At 36.0% G+C, this 17,412-nt stretch overlaps 1 protein-coding gene across 1 annotated transcript in view; it reads left to right on the top strand.

The window, feature by feature from the left end:
• LOC149090159 (uncharacterized) overlaps positions 1-11,951 on the top strand; it is a 40,308-nt gene extending 28,357 nt beyond the window's left edge. Inside the window, exon 2 of the mRNA XM_089232418.1 lies at positions 8,858-11,951. Coding sequence (XP_089088544.1) covers positions 8,858-9,362 — 505 coding nt within the window. The 3' untranslated portion in view covers positions 9,363-11,951. The remainder of the gene's footprint in view (positions 1-8,857) is intronic.
• Positions 11,952-17,412: the final 5,461 nt, after the last annotated feature.

The raw sequence follows: 17,412 nt of genomic DNA, 5'->3' as shown, positions 1-17,412 counted from the left end.
AAAAAACCACATTGATGTGCGGTCAACGGTTCTCGACGAAAACGCGAGATCTTTTATTTCCGCACTTTTCATTTCCTTATGTTATTGACGCTTTATGTTGGTGTATTTATGAAGTGTGAATCCATTTTCTATTTTATTTATTTTTAATTTTTTTTGGTCTGAACACCATCAGACTAATGTATCTCGGTAGGAAGGGCGCTATATATACCGCTATGGTTCACCGAGACGGCACATGGTGCGCAGAAATAAACGCACGTTTCATACCAAGCATGAAACCGAAACCTTCTTGGTTATGATTCTCTTCTTGTCATAAAAAAATAGAATTTATAGCAAAAAACATACTGTAATCTGACAAATACTATTATATCAAAAAACTGGATTTTTTTACATGCCTGTAAAAAGACATTTTAGTGTTTTTGTCATTGTGGTTTCTCCAAATTAATTTTTTTTTTGCTATCACGTTTTTTCACGAATAAAAATACAAATACGTTGTATGGCAATGGGATTGAATAGTCTGGCCATAAGCGGTCACTGATCTTGTCCGTGTCAAAAACTAAGAAGAATGAACGGAAATTGAATTTTTGTCAACGTTATATAGATAGCATCGTACACATTTTTTTTTAATGTAATCCGATACGCGCGTGGTGTGTATAATACATAAAATCTTCTATTTTAATACGTATTTCGCAGAAATAAAATAAATTGATGAATTTGGGAAACCGATGGAAAAATAATGAAGAAACGTCTTTTTCGTCGTAATTTGGAACTCGTAATTTAAGAGAGAATGAAGAGATGATTATGGATGGTCTCTTCAAGCATTCCTCGTGTATTGCAATGTATCATGGTGTATGTATCACTCACTGATAACGAATAAAATGCAGTATATTCATCATCATCGTTCAGTGGCAAACTCCGAGGAAGATTTTCTCCGTAATGGATAGTCAATTCTTCTGTGCTATCTCAACTGTGAGTAACTACTTCCTGACCCTTCACTATGATTTTTTCCAAACTAAGGAAGTACTAAAGATGTTTAAATGCAAATTTTTTTCTTGACATTGAATCCTTCAGTGACTTAAAGAGGTCTTTTTTTCTTCTCCTGAAGAACCTCCGAAGACAAGAAAGGCAAAATTTAATCTTCTTTAGTTATGTTCTTCCAACAAGCTGTGCTTTAGTAGCCTCCGGCAGTACATTTTCAGAGAGAGACTTCCGTAAAATAATTTTTTCCGACCTAAATGTATTTTTTTCCCAATATTCCTTCCTCCTATACCGAATATCGCACGGATTCGGTTTCTTCACTGTTGTTTTTCAATCATTAAGTCCAAAATATTTATAGGTGAATTCAAAGGACTAAAAATAACACTTGAGAATTCTTACATTCAAAATAGTGTTAAAATTTCTAACTTGCCAGATACAGATTCTTATTTATTTGAAACTTATTAATCCTTCTATTAAATATGATGAATTGATTTGGAGATTTTGAAATGTTGACGTTTTAACGGTTCGTCGATTACATTTATTCAAAACTGCAACCACTTACGTACAAAAAACGGGACCATTTGCGCATGCTCATCTTAGTAAATCCATGTAATCCAACTCACTTTTTTTTTTGTTTTACAAAATATGCACATTTACACAAAAATATTTTCCAGAAATATTTTATTTTCCTAACGACAAGGCTTTTCAGTTCAATACCATATCAAATGAAAATAATTGCAAGTCTACCTTATTTCAAAAGCAAACTCAAAGAATACATTTTCACAATGAATGATATTGAAATTTATTTTGCACATTATCTCGCATGCGTATATAACGGCTTACCCACTACTTTACAGTGCACCAACTCCGTTCATACAGTATATCACCACATACGGAAATTTTCAACCAGTGGTAGTTGGGTGGGAAATGAAGGCGCCATCTATCGGTGGTCACCCCCAGGTTCGGTAGTTAAATAACTTGTTTTGACGATCTTCCCTGGATTCGAACCTGTATACCTTCACGCTAACCATCATGGTGGTAGTGCTAGGAACCGAGAGACGCCCAGGCTCTGTCACACTCAGAACCAACACGTGGAAGACGAGCATCCTACCACTGCACCACACAGGCGCTTGGATTACCCATTAAAATTTGCGTTTTAATATCTAACTTCAGTTGCACTCTCATATCCAGCCACCATGTATTATATATACTTTTTATTTCCTTCAATATAATAGACATGCCATGCGTATTCGTGTTAATTTCATGATATATTTCTATCTTTACTTTTTTTATTAATTTTTATTTGTTCTGCTAATTCACCTCGAATTTATATTGTGATTATTTTGTGTTTTGATTTTTTTTCTTTTATCAAATGTATGTAAAAAATTTTTCCAGTTCTTATACTTATAACCCCCAGTACAGGGCCGTCATTTCAACTTTTTCCGGGGGGGGGGGAACACATGTACTCAATGTATATATATATATCATTTTTAGTGTATTTTCGTAAGGCAAGGGGGGGGGGGCAATGGTCTCCCCGCCGCCCTAAATGACGGACCTGCCACAGTACGGGCATATAATAACCACCAAGCAACCCTTCTTTTTCGGTGTACTCAGAACGCATGACTATTGAGGAAAATCACATAAATTTTGTATAGCAATAGAACACTCTATAGCTTTAACAGGCTGTCCCACACATAAATAGCCTAATTCAATAGAAAAAACCGTACATTTTCGTGAAGTTCATTAGATTGAACCCCACTGGAACATATCACATAAACATATAATAAACAGCAACAATTCGGACGTCAAACATAAAGACAAAAAATCTCTAAATTCCATACAAGACAGAAATGACGAAAGAGTATAAACACACACACACGGGGGAGGGGGGTTTAAAAGAGCCTAATACCTACCGGGTACGTGTCACGACCCACACAAAAACCAATGTAAAACTTGTCACCTTTACAGTTTCATACCCATTTATACCAACTGTGATTCCACAAAAAAGTAACAAAATAATAACAATAAAAGATCATAAGACACGATTGGCCCGACCTCATGTATATGAAGAATGGTTTTGGTTCTTATTGGCAGCAAGTTGTATTTTCTCTTGATTCTTGGTCTGAAGAAGCCGAGTTGCATATTCGAAGAAACACCTGTTTAGCCTATTATAAGAATGGCAGAAATTTCAAGAAAACTATTCTATCCTGTAGATTTTACTTTGTAAAAAAAAGGTCTAGAGCGATAATGTATTTGTTTTACTTACAATGTAGTACAGTTACTGCGGAACGCACATTCTTTCAAAATTACTAGTAATACAATAATTAATAATGAATAATGCAATAATTTGATAATTTATCAACCAGAACAGCTACAGTTATCGTGATTACAAATCATTGAAAACGTTCCTTATTCAAGCTGCAAAAAAAAAAAAGAAAAAAAAAAGAAATATGTGTAGTTCTTAAGGGAACTATTCTAAGTATGCTGTCATCTCTATATTTCCAACGATTAACATGTAAGTCATTCTTCTATGACCGTATAATATACAGCATTCCGTGATATTTATTGACTCATTTTGCGTAAAGTACATCGTGGAAAAACAGACCGACATAAAAAAAAGAATTTATTTCGAAGACATAAGAAGCCTAATTCATAAAAAACCATAGATTTTCTTAAAGTTCATCAGTCTCCATGGACAACCCATTAACACATACAATAAACAGCATCAGTTTACATTCCATGACCTATAAACACAGGAAATAAATTCATCGAACGTCAAACATAAATTAAAGACAAAAAAAAATCACTGAATTCCACACAAGACAGAAGCTAACAAAAAAAGCCTAAACACACAAAGGGGTTAAAGAGCCTAATACCTACCGGGTAGGGGTCACGGCCCACACAAGAACCAATGTAAAACTTGTCGCCGTGACAGCTTCATATACATTTATACTATCTCTCATACTCTACAAAAAAAAAGGAACAAAATAATAACAATAAAGATCATAAGACTTGATAGGCCGATGACTTAGGCTCTGGAATGACAAAAATCTATCGACTAGCTCTTTATCGCTCTCCAATTTAGGAGGGGGGCAAGTATTAAATGATAGGGCGATTAGACCGAACTTTACAACTCCCCAAAACTCTTAAATAATAACGACGTATGTATAAAAATCTACTTAATGCGGTTTTTTCTGCAGAAGAACCTAAAGGAAAAGAGTTTCAAGCCTTTTTCTTGAACACGGTTCGAACGGGTCGTAAACGAACCGGTTGACCAAAGATGGCTCTAATAGTACCCCCTACAACTTCCTCCCCCACCCCCCACCACTTTTCTTCAGATATTAATAGCCATTTAATATCTATTAATTAGGGATGCAAAATGGGGCGTCTTCAAACGATATCGTTGCCTATCATCATCAAATTTGCGTGATCCAAGATTTCGAATATTCAAAAAATCGGAACAGCTTTTGTTTCGGCTTAGGATTATTATTTTATTATTACTACTCTCTACTACTACAGTATTATTATAATGTAAATATACACATATTTGTTCGGGAAGTGTATCCGGTTGATGTTAACGAACTGACTATAGGTATTTTTAGGAAAATTAGTCCGATAATTATAAGAGAACGAAACAAAATTACGGAAAATTATCTCATTATTTTATTTCTAGCATATAACATATATATATAGGCTGATATTATTATTATTATTGCTGTATAAGTTCCGTGTATAATTTCTAAGGATGCTGTAGTATTAGTTTACTCATGAGATTTCAGACAGATTATTATGCAATGTGGAGGTATAATTAAAATTTATGTATTCATATTGGTCAAAGACCTTCAGAGTATGCTTCCTAAGGGTTTTTATTTCTTGTTTTTTTTACTGTATGGGATTTGTATTTCCGCATGTGGTTAATCCCCGTTTCCTTTTGTAATGTATGAGTTCATGCGGGATTGCATAATGTGTGTGTGTGCGCGCGGAATTTTTGGTTATGATGGATGTTATTTTGTTTGCAATGCGTGGGTGTGGTTTGGAATTCTCGAAGCATTCAGATTTATACGTTTGAGTTTGATTTAAAAATTGCAGTATACAATACAGGGAATTTTTTTCTGCTCGTCAAAAGAAACTGTATACGCGGAAGTATTATCAGTTTCTACACGTCCAATTTTTGTTAATTTATTCACTATAAAAAAATAGTGGCTTTTTTAGATAATTTTGTCTATATCCAATAAACGGGTAAAAGTAAAATTTTATCACCAAAAAAATATTACTTTTAGAAAATATTGGAAATAACTAGACAGAGTATAGTATTATAGTATTAAATGTAAAAACATCATTTAACTGGAATCTTTGCTGCCACCTATCAAATAAAAACTCAACTGTTATAATTCTTCAATCAAAATTGGTGAGCGGATTCCAGTTAATGTACCACATAATAAAACAATATAATATGATTTTAACAAATAATTTGAAAGCGATAATATTAGTTAAATTATCAAGTAAACCTCAAAATTTTTAACAGTTATTGTTTTAATAAGGTAAAATAAAACGAGTAAAATAAACAAAATATAATACAAAATTCTCATATCAGTAATCAATAGTTTAAAGTAAAGGGCAGTGAATCTCTGCCACTTTTACCTGTCTTATTTTACGACGCTAAAATGGCAACTGTTTTTTATAATTTGGAAGCTATGTGATTATTTTAACGCTGTATTATTGGTAACTCAAAAGAACAAACACTCCCTGGATGTTTGTCCTTTTCAGTTTTTTTTTTAATAGCTCATGAGTTCTGCTGTGAAGCCAAATTCAGGGCCTTCCTTAATCGTAAGGGGTCGTTATAACAATGAAGTATTATGACATGAATGTCGCTCTCCACTTGTTAATACAAGGTATACAGAAGACTACCGGGAGTCGAACCCCGGTAGAGGCAGAGATGAGTTTTTTCCTTCCTTAAAAAATTAACATCTAAAATAATAAATATCTTCACAACATCCAGTCTTCTGTATATCTTGAATGAAGTATTATGTTGTGCCGATGTGGATCCTATGTCGAGGTGGATTTCACATAGGACTGGAAAAGGTTGAGGTGAAATATTTCGCGGACCGGCACCAGTACGCGAACCAGCGGTTGAAGTACACTGCTTTTAGGATTCACTGCATTGTTGGACGATCGCAATTGTTGTAGAATAGCTGGTCAGTAAAATCGAATCACTTATACCAGCGATAGTTAATACTAAAATTGCGTACGGATGGCCTCAAAAAGCAATAACATTTATGTTGTTCACCGATTGCACCAACAATCTTATTTGCAACTCGATTCCACTTTCTGTAGATTGTGAGGGCGTCGTTCTTACGACAATTACTTTATCACGATCTTTCGGCCATGAGAAGTGAAAAATACATTAAAGAATCGTGATCGGAGAAGAAAATAGATGCGTATATATATTTTGTTTCTTGTGGATAATATATAAGAAACACCTGCTGTTTACGAGTGAAATCGTGCGACCCTTTTTGTGTCCATTTTCGTTAGAACAATTCCTTCTCATCTCATTGACATATACCTTGTATTACACCTTCATGCAAAACAGGACCATTTCCATAGCGGACAAAGCCTCTATTTCCATAGTCGTAAACAATAACAAAATAGCGTAGCACTTTTGTGTATGTTATTTCATGAGGTACTGGTTGATTCAAATTGTTTGTCCACAGGACTGCAACCGCTGACTCCAGAAATGTACTTCCACAATTATAAAAAGTTTTTGAATGACTAGCGGTTTCTTAGAGTGTCGTAATTTTTTGAGGGATCGTATACAGTGGCGTATTTAGAGGCGGGCTATAGCCCCGGGTGGCAAGTTCAGATTGGTGAAAAATTTGAGGAAGGAGTTGCCAATAAAATTAGTAGAAAGGGAGAAGGGCCGCAAAATTTATATATAACCCTCAATAAATCCACCTCTGTCCAGATAGCTAGGGACTAGGTCAATGAGTGGCCAAGAAATTGACCTAGAGAGTTTGCAAGCACGTGAGTGAGCAAAAAGACTGACTTAGAGCGTGAGTAAGCATGTGAATGACCAAAAGGAATGACCTGGTCAAGTAAGTGACCTAGAGCGTGTGCAAGCTTGTGAATAACCGAAACAGGGATCTAGAGTACGAGCAAACTTGTGAGTGACCTGGAATGACAGGTCAAATGGAATGACCTGGTCAAGTAAGTGACCTAGAGCGTGTGCAAGCTTGTGAATAACCGAAACAGGGATCTAGAGTACGAGCAAACATGTGAATGACCAAAAGAGTGACTAATACAGTTGCGGCCGGGCGAGTTTGACTCTGGCTTAGAGTGTGAAAGCATGCAAATGACCAAAATAGTGACCTAGAGTGCTTACAAATATGCGAATGACCAAAATAGTGACCTAGAGTGCTTAATAACATCAAAGCGCTTGAATCTCTGCAAGCGCTTTCACAAACATGCAAATGATCAAAAGAGTGACCTAAAGCAAGTGCGATCTTATGAATGGCCAAAACAGTGACTTACAAAGCAAAGGACATGGTCAGTGAGTGACCCAGCAAGGAACAGTCAGTGAGTAATCAAAAAAACACCTAGAGCGTGTGCAATCATGTGTGAGAATGTGTGAGCATGTGAATGACCAAAAGAGTAAGCTATAGAGTGTGTGTCTGAGCATGGCAGTGACCAAATCAGTGGCTGAAAGAGCAAGGAACCAGGTCAGTGAGTGACCGAAAGAGTAATTTATGGAACGGGGAAACATGTGAGTGACCGAAAGAGTAATTTATAGAACAGGGAAACCTGTGAGTGACCGAAAGAGTAATTTATGGAACGGGGAAACATGTGAGTGACCGAAAGAGTAATTCATGGAACGGGGAAACATGTGAGTGACCGAAAGAGTAATTCATGGAACGGGGAAACATGTGAGTGACCGAATAATTTATGGAACGGGGAAACATGTGAGTGACCAAAACAGTGTGCAAGCATGTGAATGACCAAAACAGTGTGTAAGCATGTGAATGACCAAATGAGTGACGTATGGAGTGTGTAAGCATGTGAATGACCAAATGAGTGACGTATGGAGTGTGTGAGCATTTGAGGGGCCGAGAGAGTAAGCAAGCATATGAGTGAAAAAAAAGAGCCACCAAGAGACAGAGGCATATTTACGGGGGGGGGGGGGAACGAGCGAATTATAGCACCATGGGAAAAGGGTGGCAAAATTTGTGTGGCCCATAGGCGGCAAAACCATAGATACACCTCTGCCTAAGTGGAATTACTAACAACGTTTCTAAGGCCGGTATTACACTATAAAAGTTTGATAAAATCCCTTTTATAAAACTTGAAAAATCTAACCAATAAGGTTATTGGTTACATTCTAGAAAATACAACCGGTGACCTTATTTGCTGCATTTTTCAAGTTTTATAAAAGGACTTTTACCAAACTTTTATAGTGTAATACCGGCCTAAGGCAAGGATCACACTATGAAAATGTTATTAAAGTTCTTTAATCAAGCTTGAAAAATGCATCCAATAAGCGTATCGGTTATATTCGAGCAAATGTAACTCAATAGGCCTCTTGGTTGTTTTCTGCCAAATTTTGCAGAAGATCTTTTATCAAACTTTTATAGTTTAATCCCGGCCGAAGGCATTACACTAGAAAAGTTTTATAAAAGTTCTTTTACAGTATAATAACCAATAAGCATTAGCTAAAATGTAACCGATACGTTTATTGATTGCATTTGTGAAACTTTATAAAAGAACCTTTCCAAAAATTTTATTGTGAAATACCAGCCTTACTCATAATAATTTCGATAATTTCAGCAAGTTCAAATTGTTTAGAAATTTTAAAATTTTAAAACAGGATTTTTTTTTATTTTCTTTGCAGATCACAAACCATTAGCGGTATTCGAGCCTACACCCAGAAAGTATGGATTCTGTTCCTGGTGGTGAGCTTCATGTCGGTGGCTTCATCAGCCCCGGTCCAACACCGCAAGAAATACCACAATCGCGAAAACTCAGTGAAGAGAGCCGAGAGGAGGTTCATGGGCCCTTCGTCGCCGATCCACTACATCAACCCGTTCATGGCCCTTCCGCCAGCCATGAATACCGTCCATCAGTTCCTCGGCCCAGTTGCAGCGCCGTCCAGACCGATCCTGACGCCGTCCTCGCAGATATTCAAGCTGCCCCTGAGGCTGTTCTCGAACGCCAAGCCGTTCGGGATCCTGGCCTCGGGATCGTCCCTGGATCCCGGCTACGCACCGAAGCCGACGAACGTGATCGAACTGTTGCCACACGCAGTCGCCAACGTGATAAGGTTGCCGCTGAAGTTCATGTCGAACGCCAAACCGATCGGAGTGTATTTCAAGAACCCGTCCTATAATTTCATATGACAATTTTTATAATGATTATAACAATAATTAGAAGAACAAAAAGAAAAGAGATCGCGGAAACAGTTTTGTGTTTCATATTTAGTCATTCATTGCAACTAGTGGTTTTTCAAGAAACTGAAAATTGATCGTGGACAATTATTTTGTTGTTTTTTTTATCCCCCCCCCCAAATGAGTGATATCATAAATATTACGGTAAATGTGATAAACCAAGTTACTATGCATAATCACCGATCATTATGGTAAGTTTGATCAATTTCGCTAAATTTATCACTTTCGCCAGCGATTATGCAAAACACCAAAGCGTCGTTGGTAAATATGATAAACTACTTATTTCCGCATATTTGCTAGTTATTATGCATAATCGCGATCTCGTATTTTAGTAAATATGATAAATCGGGATAAGATCTATTATTTAAATCAGTGTTTCTTAACCTTTTTTAGTCGATGGCTCTCTGTGGACTATATTTTCAACTGATGCTCCCCTTGTCATATTCAGCTGCCCCCCCCCCCCATCCAGGAGCGAAACTCTTTGTACTTAAAGAATTGAATTCAATCGATACTAAATTGATAGTATGCAGAAATTTTAACAAAATTGGTCTCTCTCTGGAGCTCGAAGGTCACGCGCAGTGGTGGTTGAGTGGTGATAATGACACACTCCGGGTTCGAACCCCACCTTCGCAATAGTGGTGGTTGGCTAAAGTTGGTTTTCTGTGGTTCCAAACTTCGAGAGGCGAAAAGTCTCGCCAAACAGAGTAATAGACTCATAACGGTACAATTTTCAGGCATTACATTTTACTCATAGTTCGAAATGTAGATAGCGGCACTACACATAAAAAACACATAAAAAGCATCACAATGAAAATCTCTTCACTGAGACTGAGTGGCGGGCCATGATCTCGTTAGGAGGAGGAGGGCCACGCACATTTCTAGTGAGGGGTAGAATTCGAGAGTGCTCTGATCTTTCAGTGAGCCCCCTTCTGATTGTAGGACTGTAAGGGGGGGGGGGGTCTATGCAAAGCACTCTCAACAACATGGGAATCTTCTGGTCAATGATGTTTCGCAGTCACATTCTTAGCTGGAAGTAAGAGCGTAGCTTTTTTTTGATACCGCCGGGAAAAAAAATCCCTCCGTAAAAGAGGGGTTTGAAATGCATACTTTTATTATACAAAGGGAAATTATTATTTGGCCACTAAATGGGGTGACCGTTAAGAGGGGTTTTACTCTTTCTTTCTCTTTACTTACATATTCACTCGTAGGGCATATATTTACGTACTTAGATGTGTCTTTCCCATGGGCATGAAACAGTTCCAGATTGAGAACTACTGATTCAGATGACCGTATGTGTGAGCTAGAGTCTGAATCAGATATAATGAACTCTGATTTAACGAATTTTTCAGAACATCCCCCGGAATAACTCCTACTTGACGAATTCTGAAATCGGACCTCGATATAGCGAACTCCGATTTACCAATTTTAACAATCCTTCCTCGATATAATGAACTCTAATTTAGGAAATTTTGCGATCTTATCCCGATATACCGAACTCCCATTTAACAAATTCTTCTATTTAACGAATTTTTTTTACCGTGAAATCATGATTTTAATCGTTAAACCATAAAATTCATTAAATGGGATTTCGTTGTATTGGGGTCCGACTATATTTATCAAACGTACTAGAATCATTTGGGAATTTTTTTCATATTCATCAAGTTAACTTGTTGCACCACGGTATTATGCATAATCACCGGTGAAAGCGATAAATTTAAAGGCGTTATCAAATTTACCACGTAGACTTGGGTATTATGTATAACCACCAGTAAAAGTGATAATTTTTTTTAGCATTCATCAAATTTGCTAACGACTCTTGGATGTTATAGTTAATTGATGGTGAATACTGTTTTTAGCATTTTTCAAACTTGCCAACTATGCTTGGATATTATGCATAATGTCCAGTGAAAATGATAGATTTATCAAACTTACCCAGACGATTGGCGATAATGCATAATAACCGATCTACCACATTTACTGTAACATGTAAACAGTATGAATCATCACCACAAAAAAGCACTGATAACAATTTTCTCTGATGTCTATAAAATTACAATCAAGCACATACTCGTTTGTTTTCTTAAGTTACCGTGAGAATATCTCGAAAACAAATCCATAGATCTATGGATAGTGGATCTGTCCAGGAATCTTAGATCAATTATTTCCCACATGATCCCATCTTTTCCAATGAATATTAATACAGTAACGATCAAAACAAGTGCAGAACTGCTCTACGATGGACTTTCTCGATGACTGTGCGTGGAAAGTAAATTTTCAACCTTGATATTTGGAGCATTTTGCGACCCGCCCACAGCAACCACAAAAATGAATTTTAGACATTCCAGAGTCGGAAACGGGTCGCTTCAAGAAGGACTAACGAGCTTTCATTTTTTTAGTGATCAGACAATCGATCCGGCGCAGTTACTATGACCAACGATTTAACACACTGCGGAATTTTTTTCCCCCCAAAAAGATATTGTTCTGAAATTCATGTAATATCTTGTTAAACATGAGAAATGTATAAATATATTTTTTTTTCAATTGTGGCCTTTGATGTTGTTACTTATTCATTTGATTAATTTATTGTCAGATGCTACCGTTCGCGTTAATTGGCATCGGTTTGATAGTAACGTATCCACCAAATGAAATCGTTGCAGGAAAGAAAGATATGGTGAAAATTGTCATCATATCTTTCCCGTATCATCGTATTTGTCCTGCATCATATCTCTCTTTCGAAGAAACTTCATTTTTTTTTCCTTCAAAAAAATGAAATTTCTTTGAGAATAGTTAAGAAATGTCTGGTTGTAAAACAAGAGCCAATCGTGTCCCGGTTCTACGTCGAAACATTCCCGTCACAGCATCGCCCATCAGTCCAACGAGATATGGAAATTTCGCCTCCGATATTACGCTTGTCCTGACTAAGTGGTTGGACGAATGACGGTATGAGTGAGTGACCGAATGAAAATGACCGAGTGACCATATTCGTTATCAAGTGAGCGACCGCATGAGTTACCAAATGAGTGTGTGGATTGATCTGTATTAGTGAGTGATTGACGGTATGCATTCACCTGGTCACTTATACGGTCATTCTCCGCACCCACTTTATCGGTCTTATGGTCATTCACTCATACGATGACTCACTCGCTCACTCACTCACTTGGTCAGTCACATGGTCAGGGTAGGCGGAATGTGCCGAGGACAAATGACGGAGGCGAAATTTCCGTAAACCCAGTCCAACTGTTTCCCACAGCTGTGTTGTCTCCTTAGAAGTAGTTCTTAAGCTGTGGGGATGCGACCTGAGTGGCAGGGGTTTCCAAGATGGGTTGTACAAATCTCCTTAAAGTCCTGTTATAATTGCACTCATTGCGCCTTAGTTTCATTATGTTAAAAAAAACCACAGATCTATGTCACGAAGTTGATGATGATGATGATGCTGATTTTGGGGTGTGGCTAAGAACAACTGATCCAGGCCCACCACAGCTACCATAATTTCAGAAAAGTTCTTATCACCCAAGCTTCTGGCATATATTAGAACATATTTCAATTTATATAGGCCTACTCTGTAAGGGATGTATAGGATGAAATACATAGAATAAAAAGTCAGACTGGATGAATAGGAAATGATTTGGGACATATCATACCGGTTGCAATAACGAATGGTCGTTATAACGAGCATCGACTGCACAAAAAAAACTTTCTATTGAGAAATTTGATGATTTTCATAAGAGCTATTCTAACTTTTCTCAATATGGTTCCTAAGCACCATTTAAACCATTTAATTGGCAAGTATTGAAATATCCAGAGGAAAAAATTTTGAGAGGCTATATATATATTAAACAAATGAGGTAGATTGAGTGCTATTACATGACAAAAAAAAAAATTGTAAATTAAAGAAAAAACACCATAGAATGTTGTACTTCAGGGAACACACTGTATTTATATGATTTACACAGATTTGAATAGTATAAAAATGCAATTTATTGTTCACTAACTTGCATTTTTTTTGTCATTGTGGAAGAGTGCACAGCAATGTCTCCTCCACGCAGTCTTTCTCTCTAAAGTTCAAGGGTAAAAATCGTTCTTGCTTGATTTGCCAAGAAATAGGAGACATACGCCTTTGGGCAATCTGCTGGTTATTATAGAAACTCCATGAATAGCTCACAAGTAAAAATCGAATGTTTAGTAATTGCTTAGAAACATAAATTCATTTCTTAGAAACGAGCTCAAAATATAGAATGCGTTTACTTTGAAAAATATAAGAGAACTATGTTGCTTGTGAGAGCAACGTAGCCAAATAAAGTGTTAAAAGCCTATCGAGAGGAATATGCATATTGCTAACCTCATATAAATACAAACGCAAACACAAATGTCACCACAGGAAAATTGTTCAACGAGGTGACTTAAAAAAGATACTCATAAAAAATATTAATGTTAAATATAACTAAAATACAGCAATCCAATATAAAAGAATATATCGAATATAATTAAGATAAGATATAATCGTTAATAATATATAATACAATGCCCATAAAACAAAATTATGGTTGTCTTAATCATAAAAATTTATATCATGTCTAAATTCATCATCATGTCTTAATCATGAGCGTAATTGGTTGTATCTCTCCTTTTATGTTCATACATGAATGCAACTTAAATATGATTAATTAGAGAGCCCACAAATGCGTCCGATTCGGGCCGTAGTACTGATCACTCTCGGACGTTTAGTTCGAAAATGCCTGCGATACTGGGGGCGAGAAAATAAGAAACATTTTTTATCGTAGTTATTGGTTTTGTTTCACTTGGCCTTCGACTGCGATGTAAAAATATGAGCCATCGTCAAAGAGGAATCATCTGAGTGTGAAAAAAAGGCTGTTATATTCAATATTATTCTGTTATATCCAATTCAATTAATTACTATTCGTGATAAAAGTTTTTGCTTAAGTCATCATCTCATTACAAGGATTCAGTCTTAAATAATATTAATAATGAAATACAGGGTGGGTGAAAAGTCCTGAACAGCTTTCAAAAATTTATATATATATACTGAAACTTCCATTTTTCATATATGAAAAACTGAAAACAAATTAATCATGTGAACTGGAAAGAAAAAGCAAAAAATATTAATCGAAAAATTCAAAAATGAAAAATTCAAATAAGAATTCAAAAATGGAAAAAGTCATAGCCAATGTCTAGGACTTTCATCAGTTGGGAACACCCTGACATTGGCTTAACCCAGAACGTTTCTGAGAGCATTCCTTTTTCCTCCATAGCCTAAATAGATGCTCGATCCCCCGACGTTCTGCTGTAGTTCCATTGAATTCAAAAATCAAAAGGAAAAAGCCAAAACTAATGTTTTTGTCAAGTTGAAGATAGAAGCAAAGTTGCAGTCACAATATAAAAATATATAATATAGATGCAGAAGATGCAAATACATACCATGTGCAAGGCCTAGCTATGGCGGTTATATTTAAAGTGAACAGCTATAGTTATTGGTGTGACAACTTGACAAAAAACATTCGTTTTGGCTTTTTTCTTTTGATTTTTGAATTCAATGGGTACTACAGTAGAACGTCGGAGGATCGAGCATCTATTTAGGCTGTGGAGGCCAAGGAATGCTCTCAGAAACGTTCTGTGTTAGGCCAATGTCAGGGTGTTCCCTCTCCCGATGAGAGCCCTAGACATTGGCTATGACTTTTTTCATTTTTGAATTCGATTAATTTCTTTTGGAAATTTTCAATGTTCATATTTTCTGCTTTCTTCTTCCAGTTCACATAATTAATTTGTTTTCAGTTTTTCATATATAAAAAATAGAACTTTTGCAATGTTTTTCACTACACCGCATATTACAGCTGCCTATGGCACTGGTATTGGTGTTTCGACAAAAATTAAATTTGCATTATGTGCATTTTTCTATGCATATATATAATTCTACCAATTGACATAAATGAAATGGTGAGAGATTTGAGCTAAAATACTTACCACTGGACTATTCTAATAAATTAAAATACAAAATACAACGCTACAACAGGTGAAATGCTCAGCGAGGTGGTTGAGAAAAAGATGCTCATAACAAATATGGACGTCACATATTTCTAAAATAATCAAGCACCAAAAAAATAGTTTATAAAATTTCACTCTCACATATGATGCTATATCACGAACAAGTGAACGTAACACACATTGAAAGTCACACAAATACAGTTTAGGGCCGATGAGAACGACAAAAATTCCAGTAGAGGGCATGGGAAAAAAAATTGGGAAACTCAAGCCCCGTTGACATGTGCAAATATTACGGTAGCATTGGGAGTTCTAACACCCGCTTTTGACGAGTTTTTCCTTCATATCGAAAGAAATGAAGAGTAGTAAATGGTGAAAATTATTGAAAAGGGTTTTAAACCCGCTTTTTCTATTTCTCGCGTGAACGGGGCTTCAGATCTAGCCTAAGATACAAAGTATGCTCATAGCAATAGGCGTAATTACTGTAAGATATTCGACTTGGACTGGAGCCATCTCAGTCCCTTTCTTATGTGGATGGGGAAGACCATAAGTTGTAATTGGTATTAGTAATATCCATACGGGTTCAAATAAAATTATTCTTTCATACGTAGGTACACCATACATCATCGAGGAGAATATGCAATTATGCTTTACATAAAAGTAACTCGCGAGTCATTGAAGAAAATCACCATCGCCATTTTACGATTCATTAGACCTTCCTGATACGAATGACTTCACGTCGTTTACAACATGATTTCACATGGAATGATATACCGACATATATCTATCTCACTTATATGGAAACACACCCACAATAAAAATAGTCTCTATAAGAAGAGATTTGCCGAAATTCTTCGAATGCACTTAAAATGAGATTTTTCGAGACTAAAAAACTGCAACAGTTTAAAATATCTATTCTAGTGTCCTGTGAAAATGCACTATTGAGGAAACGGAAATAAGTTGCTCTGCATCATTCAGGGGTTGTGAGCGGTTCTATCTATCTATGAGGTTAACATATAATCTTTTAATTTTTCGTCCATAACTTTCATCACTAGCTAAATGTGCCGTGAAAGTAACAAAAAATATTTCATTCATAGAATATTTTGCAACCGCGTTTCGAATACTTGAATTACATGAATTATGCTTAAAATTTGACATAAAAATGACTTTTTATTCAAAATAACATAGGTAATAAAAAATTTACAATACTTTTCAACATTTTGAAACACTTTCTATCTAAAAATTTTATTACAGTTCACTCAAGTACCATTTCATAGAAAATGACAAAAAAGGTAGTCGCATACCTTAAATCAGGCCTACACGAAGCGTATTCTCAAATTGATAGAATACACTGAAGAAAATCAGTAAAAGATTATCACCATCATTGTTTACTTTGAGATTTTGCAAAAGAAAATGTAAAAAAAATGCGTAGTGGTAATTACTGCAATGTAAGTTTCTGTTTAATGCTGTCCCCCCCCCCCAGCTTTTCTCTATTTTTTGAATTCGAATATATCAATGAATTGCACTTAGAAATGTGGAATTTTTTCAGTTGTCATCAGAAGAGATACGGCAAAAACTTTCTAATTGGGTTTTGGGGCACACGGGAACTGTACAAAACGTTAATTTTTATTTTAATAACTATATAAGCCCTTGAAGCATGAATGAGACATCTGACTACTACACGTTATTCGGAAACTCTTTTCTAATTGTACGTATGCCTCTAGGATCAACGGTTCACCAGTAGAATGCCATACGCTCTGTTTGATACGCACCCTGCATAATCCGTGTGTTAAAAAATTTTTGTATGTTGCTTTCGTTTCAGATTTTATTCCAAAAAAATATGAATTTTCTCTTGCTGTGGTTAGAGGTAGCAAATTATGTAAATTAGATATCGAAGTTTAGAATGGATATGGTGTATATGTGATTTACATTTGAGATTGGAATCGATGAAATCTCCTAGGTTCTAAGTGATTCATAATTCACATCAAAAGTTATATCCTCATTC

Source organism: Pholcus phalangioides, unplaced genomic scaffold, assembly GCF_987345545.1.
Source record: "Pholcus phalangioides strain wild (caught in Gottingen) unplaced genomic scaffold, Ppha-v1.0 ptg000001l_1, whole genome shotgun sequence".
Taxonomy (NCBI): domain Eukaryota; kingdom Metazoa; phylum Arthropoda; class Arachnida; order Araneae; family Pholcidae; genus Pholcus; species Pholcus phalangioides.
This window is presented reverse-complemented; position numbering and strand designations above follow the sequence as displayed.